At 48.0% G+C, this 9,855-nt stretch overlaps 1 protein-coding gene across 1 annotated transcript; it reads right to left on the reverse strand.

The window, feature by feature from the left end:
* Nucleotides 1–688: 688 nt before the first annotated feature.
* Nucleotides 689–7,459, reverse strand: LOC125424885 (tripartite motif-containing protein 45-like). Its single transcript, XM_048482321.1, has 3 exons — nt 7,021–7,459; nt 4,327–4,453; nt 689–962 (listed from the first exon to the last, which is right to left on the reverse strand). The coding sequence occupies exons 1-3, from the start codon at nt 7,198–7,200 to the stop codon at nt 808–810; spliced, it is 462 nt and encodes a 153-aa protein (XP_048338278.1). The 5' UTR covers nt 7,201–7,459; the 3' UTR covers nt 689–807.
* Nucleotides 7,460–9,855: the final 2,396 nt, after the last annotated feature.

The raw sequence follows: 9,855 nt of genomic DNA on the forward strand, positions 1-9,855 counted from the left end.
AGCCTCCATTTACAACTGGGAACTTAAGAGGTGATTTAATAAGTAACATGATGTCTTCATGTAGCCTCTGCACATGGAATTCCTACAAGCTTCCTTGAGATACAACCTGGCCAAAGATGAACTTGTCTTTGTGAGAGAAGGAAACACCACCAATCACATAAGATCTGGGAGAACCACGTTTGAATCTACACTCTGCCACGGAAGCTTGGGCCAATCCCACAACACACTCAACCTAGCCTCCTTCAGCAGTGGTGTAGTGGCTAAGAGCAGGTGCACTCTGATCTGGAGGAACCGGGTTTGATTCCCAGCTCTGCCGCTTGAATTGTGGAGGCATCTGGGGAATTCAGATTAGCCTGTACACTCCCACACACGCCAGCAAGGTGACCTTGGGCTTGTCACAGCTTCTCGGAGCTCTCTCAGCCCCACCTACCTCGCAGGGTGTTTGTTGTGAGGGGGGAAGGGCAAGGAGATTGTCAGCCCCTTTGAGTCTCCTGCAGGAGAGAAAGGGGGGATATAAATCCAAACTCTTCTTCTTCTTCACAGGGTTGCTGTCAAGATAAAATGGAAGAGAGGAAAATGATGGGAACCACTTTGGATCCCCATTGGGGAGAAAGGTGGGATATACATGAGGTAAATAAATAAACTCTTGCCTTGGGCACACACACAAATGATCCACACAGAGTCCCCAGAGGAGGATAAATAAAAGGCACTTCTTTATTTATTCTTGCACTGTCTTCTCAGTTTGCGATTTCAGACCAGAACAAAATGGCAGATTCTTGTCAGCTGAGCTTCACCCTGACCTTCCCCTCACAATGCCACTGTTCTGAGCAGGCTCCTTTGCAAGGAATCCTTGCAGGATGGTTTCCTGGAGCATTCGGACACTTCTGCCACGTTGCCACAGCATGACCAGTGCGGAGAGCCCGGGTGGCCTTTGTGGCCGTGACCACAGCCTTGGTAGCCTCCTGCCCCATCAGAAAGAAAGAATCAGTTGCTGGAAATGGTAACCTTTCTTGCTCGGAGACAGGCTGATCTTCAAACATGCGGAGAGGGGGCAGCATCCTGCCCCTCTGTGCACAGGATATGGAGTTTTCCTACACCCCTCTCTGCTCCAACTCTTCCGACAAGTGGAAAGATACTTTCCAAGTCTGCAAACTTGTGTGAAGGAAGTGTCACGTGGGTTCTTCAGGTCAAAGTGGGAAAGAACATAGCGCTGAAATCGTTTCTTCTCTGCCCTGAGCAACTTTGTAGGGTTGCCCACTCTGGGTTGAGAAATTTCTAGAGGTTTGGGGGCGGAGCCTAGGGAGAGGAGGGACCTCAGCAGTGGCAAATGACAGAAACTGCCCTCTGCAGATTTGGCGATCAGATGTCAGTCTAGACCAGGGGTCTTCAAACTATGGCCCTCCAGATGTTCATGGACTACAATTCCCATCAGCCCCTGCCAGCATGGCCAAGTGGTAGGGCTCATGGGAATTGTAGTCTATGAACATCTGGAGGGCCATAGTTTGAAGACCCCTGGTCTAGAAGGTCTCAAGGTTCCACCTGAGGATTGGCAACCCAAAAGGGGTCGATTTTACCGCCTTTCCTCCTCACTCCAGTCCACCCAACCTGCATGATCAGTCCTCTCTATGGAGCCCAAAAGGTCATAAGTTGGCCTTCTGGAGATCAGAAGGCACTGCAAGAATGGAGAGGAAGATGGGGAAAAAACCTGCATCCACAGAGAGTTGGATACTGCCCAGGAACTGGACCCAAAAAGGGGGAAGGGGACTAAACACGGCTCTTTTCTGTACAAGAGCAGCCAGAAAATATTAGGATAACAGTTAGCATTTATGTTGGACTTTAGAGTGTTCAGACAGCTTCTTGTTCAAGTAATTTCTCTTTACACACCTTCCTTATAGATCACTATTTTTTATCTCCATGTTACAAAGAGAATGAAATCCTGTACACACTGCATGGTGGATACTGGACAATGCACACAGAGGGGTAGTGAGACTGAGCACGCCAGCCCCACCCACCACCTGTGACCAAGTACATTGGCCCTATACTAAGGTGACCAGACGTCCCGCTTTTGGCGGGACAGTCCCACCTTAGACCAATCTGTCCCGCGACCTGCGGGGTTTTGTACCTGTCCCGATTTTGCCTTCTGAGGCGCTCCTGGTTCCTGCCCCGCTACAGGGTAGCGCCCAGAAGGCAGTGCGCTCCTGCAGCTGCGCGCGCGCACACGCACCCACCCCGTCCCGGTTTTAAACGGTGACAATCTGGTCACCTTACCCTATACCATGTATGTGCAGTCTCCCTAGTGTGAACACAGCCTACGTGAGATACATGCACAGAGTCTGTCCCCGTGACTGGAAGGGCTCCAAAAGCAGGGTACCTGGTCATGCACATATATTTTTTACATGCAGAGGTGCACTGCCCACACTGTCAACGTGCGTAGGAATGTGTGGGACCCACATGCTCCATCCCAGCTTCCCTCTGGCCACCACAGCACAAGGACCTTCGCGAAATACTGAATGTAAGCTCTGTGTACGTGCAAGGAAACATTTTAAAACAAGATGTTCATTGTAATGGCATCTTTCTCACAATACCCAGAACCAGGGGGCTTTCATTGAAAATGCTGGGAGGAAGAATTAGGACTAATAAAAGGAAACACTTCTTCATGCAACGTGTGATTGGTGTTTGGAATGTGCTGCCACAGGAGGTGGTGATGGCCCCTAGCCTGGATAGCTTTAAAAGGGGCTTGGACAGATTTATGGAGGAGAAGTTGATCTATGGCTACCAATCTTGATCCTCCTTGATCTGAGATTGCAAATGCCTTAGCAGACCAGGTGCTCGGGAGCAGCAGCCGCAGAAGAAGGCCACTGCTTTCACATCCTGCACGTGAGCTCCCAAAGGCACCTGGTGGGCCACTGCGAGTAGCAGAGAGCTGGACTAGATGGACTCTGGTCTGATCCAACAGGCTAGTTCTTATGTTCTTATCTGGTTAACCAAAGCAGCTGCCTGAAATGTTGAAGAGGATTTCTATTACTAACCCTGTCCTTTTCTGCACACAGGTGAAATCCCCATGGTCAATTAATTGCGTGATACTCATGCGAAATATCAAGGTTTCAGCAAGAACTCCCCACTGCTTAACTGTTGAACATGGACTCATCGCGGTTCTGGTGCTCCCCCTCCCCCTTATCACGTGTTTTTAAGAACCTGCAGGGAAGTGCACCTTTTAAAAAAAAACACGCACCCAAGCCGGATTGGTGCGGAGGATCAGGGGACAGAATCTAGGTTTATTTTCTCACTGTAGGGAGTGACATGGAGTCTTCCAGCCAATCAGAGCACAGTGGACTGTGCGCGCAAAAAAAAAAAATTTGTGCCAGTGGCGGCTACGTTGAAAAGTGGCTGCGTGGAACGTGATTCCTGTGCCAACTGTGGACTAAAATAAGACTTTCGTACCAGCGTAGCTGCGTGGGCAAAGAGGGCTGAAAAAGTCGAATCCGCGCATAAACGTAGCTTCTAGCTACGCATGCGTGTGGTGACGTAGCTGTGCAAAAAAAAAGTTTTTAAAAAAATTCCCATCCCAACACAACGCAACAGCCAATCAGGACGAGGAAGAACAGAACCGGTGAGCAGATCACGCGATCATGGGAAGTGCTGTGCAGTTTGAAACCGTGTTAGACATTGATGTCCTCATCAGACACATGCTGCAGTGGGGCGGGTGAAACTGCGATGAAAAGGTGCTGTTTCTTTTGAAACCTGGTTGTATCCGGCTTTAATTTCTCAGTGGGGAAATGGCCACATTTTCCCTCTTTGGTTCCCAAAATGTTTTTGAGCAGTTTTTTCTCCATTTTATTTGAAAAATCCTTTCAAAACGGTTCTTTAGAATGAAATGTTTCTGAGCCGTCTTCCCTGGCTGTGCAGTCATATTTACTTTTTATCTTCCCGCTGCCGTTTTCCATCACCCAACTTCCTCCTCAGTGCCACTATTTCACACCCCTGACCCCAGTCCTTTCTCCCCTCGCCTCTCATTTTCAGCATTGTGTGTGTGTGTGTTTTGTTTTGCTGGGTGGGGGGAATCTGCGAAGCCTCGATCAAATGGAGCTGCACAGCACTGAAACACTGAATCTAGAAAGCACTGTTTCAACAGAGAAGCATGAAATATCTGGAGGGGGAAGGTGTGGACAAACAGTGGGGAAAAGGGGGGGGGGACTGAAATGTGTCTTGTGTGGAAAGGGACCCTGTTTTGCACAACAGACAGTTTTAAGCTTACTGGTATCTAATCATGCTGAAGAACAGACATGACATTGCTCATAAGCCAGGCAATTTTTCAAGGTGACTTACCGGGCATGGTCCCCCCGCAACCACACGGAATGGCTTTTTGCCCTCCGCTGGAGCAGAACGTGCAACAGTGGAAAAGGCCGTGGTGTTGACGAAACTTGCTCTGCACCGTCATGGTGAGTGGGGATCCCTGCGGAGATCAAGTCACAAAGGGACAGGATGACGTCATAGACCGGAACGATTATTATTGCTATTAAGCCTCTACAGTCCTCTTGAGAATAAAGATGGCTAAGAGACAAAACAGGCTAAAAAACACTAGCCTTGAGCAAAAAAAAAAGTATATACCGAAAGAGATCACAGAGCCACTGTTCAAAGGATTCATAGTACATAATCATACTTTAAATACCTATATTCCCAAACCTTTTTTTTTTAAAAAAAGTGTAGTTTATTTACAATAATTCACAGCCTATAGGCTGCTGGCAGGGGCTGATGGGAATTGTAGTCCATGAGCATCTGGAGTGCCATAGGTTTGCCACCACTGCTATAGGATGATGGCTTCCGTCAGTTTTCACATTATGGAAATGTATTTAAAGATGGATTCCTTAATACAGTCAAAGAAATGTTAATTATTGCACTGTGATAAATATTACCTGAAGGGCAGTGGTGGGATCCAAAAATTTTAGTAACAGGTTCCCATGGTGGTGGGATTCAAACAGTGGCATAGCACCAATGGGGCTGAGCGGGGGATGACGGGGGGGTGGGTGGCTGGGCATTCCGGGGGTGGGGCATTGCTGGGCAGGGCTGTGGCAAGGATGCAGCCACTGTGCCGGTCCTTGGGCGGGAAACGAATGCATGCAGGTGCAGGCTGCCACGCACACTGGTGCACTTCCTGCTAGACTGCTTCAAGTTCTGCGCGCTACTGCTGAGAGGAGGGGCGTAACTAAGGCAAAAATCATGTGGCAAAATCACCAATTAGTAACCCCCTCTCGGCACACACAAATAATTAGTAACCTACTCCTGGGAACCTGTGAGAACCTGCTGGATCCCACCTCTGCTGGAGGGCCCAGGCTAGCTTGATCGGGTCAGATCTCGAAAGGACAGCAGAGTTGGCCCTGGTTATTACTTGGATGGGAGACTGCTGAGGAAGACCAGGGTTGCTATTCAGAGGCAGGCAATGGGAAACCACGTTTACCTCTTGACTTGAAATCTCTACAGGGTCCCTTGCAACTTGCACCGTCGACCAGTATTTATCCATGTAGTAGATTTTTATCCCACACTTCTTCTATGGAGCTCAGAGCAGTTTATAGCACTCTCCAGCCCTCAGTGGCTAAAAGAGAGGGCTCTGGATCACCAAGCAAGCTTCACGGCAAAGAGGGGATTTGAACACAGCTCTTCCATTCTTGAGGCTAAATCCCTGTTGGGGCGACCCACTTTCAAGTACTTGGAAAAAGCAGCTTCCCCGGAACCAGAAATGCTACTTAGACGTCTGGATTCCGCACTGCAACTTATAAGCGCGGATGCACTTTGCTAGCAGAGGTACTTTCCTCCAATGGTACATGCCTTCCAAGCAAAACAGATCCATTGGCATCCAGCCCTGCAAGTTTTTTTAAACCATTAGCCACTTTAAAACTGGAAAAAGTGGTCATCTGGAGAGGCCCTTTCTCACTACAAGAGAGTCTGTGACAAGGTTTTTCTCAATAAGCAAAAGGAACATGGACTTGAAATACTGGATGCCGTCCAGGAGGAGCTGCTAAACCTCCATGGAACGCTGTCTGTGGCCCCTTCCGCACACGCAGAATAATGCGTTTTCAAACCACTTTCGCAACAGTTTGCAAGTGGCTTTTGCTATTCCGCACAGCTTCAGAGAGCATTGAAAGCGCATTGAAAGCGCATTATTGCGTGTGCAGAAGGAGCCTGTGAATCAAAAGAGGTAAAGCCGTGGATGCTGAAGCTCTCATAGAAAACGAACAGGAACAAACAAAGATAAGATTAGCCTCTCTGGCAATGGAGAGCTCAGAGCATGGACTGGCCCTTTCAGTTCCCCTAGAGAAAAAGGAAGTTGGTCTCTGTGGCAGTGGTTCTCAACCTTCCTAACGCCACGACCCTTTAATAAAGTTCCTCGTGTTGTGGTGACCCCCAACCCTAACATTTATCCACTTTACAGATGGAGAACACTGATGCAAAGAGCCATAGGCGACCCCTGTGAAAGGGTCATTTGACCCCCAAAGGGGTCCCGACCCCCAGATTGAGAACCACTGCTCTATGGCATTATACCCAACTGAAGTCTCTGCCCTCCTCCAACCTCTCCTCCCTAGGCTCCATCCCATAACTTCTGGGAACTTCTAATGTCAGTGCTGGCAACCCTACGGCAGCTCTTCGCTTAAGTGCCACCATAACCCAGCAAGATTAAAACAAGACACAATGCTGGGCTTTTCTCAGGGTTGATTTTATGTCACAGTCCATCCCCGCAGGGGTGTCTCTGAGTCCAAGGGTGGTGTCTGGTGTTCTCTGCGACCGCTGAAGATATTCGGCACCTCAGTGCCTTGCTCTGCCCTCTTTGTGTGACTGATAATGCCTCACCTTACAATCGCCCTCTATAGCCAAAAACACAAGTGTACCGGCTCTCGGCGGTTTCCTGCCTCACCCGAAACTCCAGGCCACACTCTGTCTTGGCCCACCCCCTTTGCACCCCAGCCTTGCCTTTTTGGCGTGGCTTGGCCTCCCTCCCCACTGCCCAGGGCAAATGGGAAATGTTACCTGCACGTGTTGCCCTCTGACAAAGACGCTGATCTTGTATTTGCCTGGCTCCTCAGGGGTGTAAGAAATGTGATAGGTCCCATCCTGGTTGTCACGAACGACAGCCTTGGTCACACTGGAGAAGGCGGAGAGGAAGCCAGTCAGCCGTTTCCCATGCAATAAGAGGGTTTGTTCAGCCATACGTACTGGAGGTTTGTTTACATTCGGATTTGGGCCCAGTGGCTCTGAGATTCTCTGAGGGCAAAATCCGAGGGCCAAAACCTTCCTATTCTTTTGACACTTCTATCAGCGCAAAGCCAGTGAGGTGTTGTGGCGAGCGCACTGGATTAAGATCTGGGAAATCTGGGTTCAAACTTCCGCCTATTAAAGGAACCCAATGGATGGGTTCCATTGGAAGAAGAAGACTTTATTTACAGTCAATGACCAAATATATTACAAATCTCCAAAATATCTACAACAAAACAAGAAAGCAGATCTCTCTCTCGTATTCCAGCACTATCCATCTATATATCATTATACTTTGTAGACACACCAAACAGCATAAAATTACTAGACAAAACAGAAATATTTAAGGGGGATGCCATATTCAGATCATTTTTTCTTTTTCATAACGAATAGACAGAATTTTGCTACCCATTTAGTAGTATTCTCCTTATCTTGTAATATTTTTTCACAACAAACTTTATCAGAACAATATGTCATCTTGTGTAGTAGATGTGACAGGCATTTTTTCCTTGCCTCCTCATAAAGGGGACACTTTAATAACATATGCTCTATAGGGTTCCATTGGGTGTTGGCCTAGGCCAGGGGTCTGTAACCTGTGGCTCTCCAGACACTCATGGACTACAAATCCCATCAGCCCCTGCCAGCATGGCCAATTGGCTGATGGGATTTGTACGGCCAATTGGCCAGCGTGGTCAATTTGTATGGCCCAATGGCCAGCATGGCCAATGGGCTGATGGGATTTGTAGACCATGAACATCTGAAGAGCCTCAGTTTGCAGACCCCTGGACTAGGCAATCTCTCTCAGTCTCACAGGGCTATTGGGAGGATGCAGTGGAGAAAGGTAGACTGCTCTACTAACTTGCTTTGGATTCTCCACTGGCAACAAAAGCAGGGTATAAATATCTAAATCAGGGTCATGTCTCTGGTGGTTCTGCCATATGCTGCTTTCCTCGTTCTCTTTCTGTTCCTCCTGACAGGAGATTGGTAACTGATGCGTGCGTACAATGGAGTCTGTCTCACTGCGCTTCCCGTCTTTCCCTCCCTCCCTGGGCCTCCAGCAATGGAGAAACCACTAGGGAGTCATGTTTTCCAATGTTTCCCGCACTGAGAAGCTGGGGGCAAATTAAAATTGGCACCAGGGATGGACTACCCACTAGGCAGGCTGCAGCAATTGCCTCGGGGTGCCAGCCTCCTGGTGAGGCATGGAGATCCCCCAGAATTACAGCTCATCTCTGGGCTATACAGATCAAAAGCAAGCCTTTATTGGCATAGACAACAGTACAGCAATAATAAAAAACGCATTAAAAAGCATATACAATACAGGAAATAAATGTTAGGTTGAAGGAAATCTACTGGCGTTTGGTAATTTTCCAGGAGAAAGTCTGCCACTATCATACAGAGAGAAGGATCAGGATTGTCCAGCAAGTAGTGTAATCTAATTAAATCGGGGAGATGGGGTAAATGTAGAGGAGTAAGATTCACATACTTGGATCTGATTTCCTTGAATCTGAGACAGTGTCGTAATTGGTGGGCCAGAGATTCAACTGAGCCGTCGTTACATGGGCACAATCTTTTAAGCTATACAGATCAGCAGTTTCTCTGGAGAAAATGGATGCTTTGGAGCGTGGACTCTTTACCATTGTACCCCATTAAGGTCACCAGGTTTAGGATTACCAAATTGCAGCTTCTGACCTTTATTGGCAACCGGGAAAGTAGCAAGAAGCATGTGGGTGGTGGATTCCACCAAAGTGCATGTATGATTTCTAGGGCTGCCAGCCCCCCACCCCTCTTGGTTGGGGTAGGGGTTGGGGGGGTAGGTCACCAACTCTGGAGCGTTAATACCTGGAGGTTTTGAGAGTGGAGCTTGAGAAGGGCAGGGTTTGGAGAGGAGAGGGAATGGGGTAAAAAGTCACAAACCCACCTCCCAAAGCAGCCATTTTCTCCAGGTGAGCGGATCTCCGTCGTCTGGAGATCAGCTGTGATCCCAGGAAATCACCAGACCCCACCTGGAATTTGGTAATCCTAAACCTGTGGAGAACAGTGGCGTACAGTGCTGTAGAGTCCACTCTCCAAAGCATCCCATCTCTCCAGGGGAACCACTGATCCCTGTAGTCTTGAGATGAGCTATAATTCCGGGGGATCTCCAGGCCTCACCTGGAGACTGGCACCCCAAGGCAATTGCTCCAGCCTGCCTAATGGGTAGTCGATTTTGTCCTGATACAACTGATACACTTTCTCATATTCTGCTTCACTGTTCAAAATACAACAACCTCAGAACTGATTTGAGAACTGTATTACCAACAGGATTGATGCTCCTTTCTGATAAGATAAAAATGGCTAAGCTTCTAAATAACTCTAATGTTGAAATCTCTGAAGCTGTTGCTATATTTTTACTCTGTGTACTGCAAGTTGCGCAATAATGATCTTCTTATTGTATTTGGAATTCTTGACACACACCGGTTTTATGCCTAATAAAGGTTTTGGATTTGGATTTGGGTAGTCCATCCCTAATGCCAGTTTTAATTTGCCCCCAGCTTCCCCATAGGGAAAGCATCAGAAAACGTGACTCTCCATACCTGCCATCTTAAATAAGATAGGCAACAACACATC

Source organism: Sphaerodactylus townsendi, unplaced genomic scaffold (genome assembly GCF_021028975.2).
Source record: "Sphaerodactylus townsendi isolate TG3544 unplaced genomic scaffold, MPM_Stown_v2.3 scaffold_1332, whole genome shotgun sequence".
Lineage (NCBI taxonomy): Eukaryota > Metazoa > Chordata > Lepidosauria > Squamata > Sphaerodactylidae > Sphaerodactylus > Sphaerodactylus townsendi.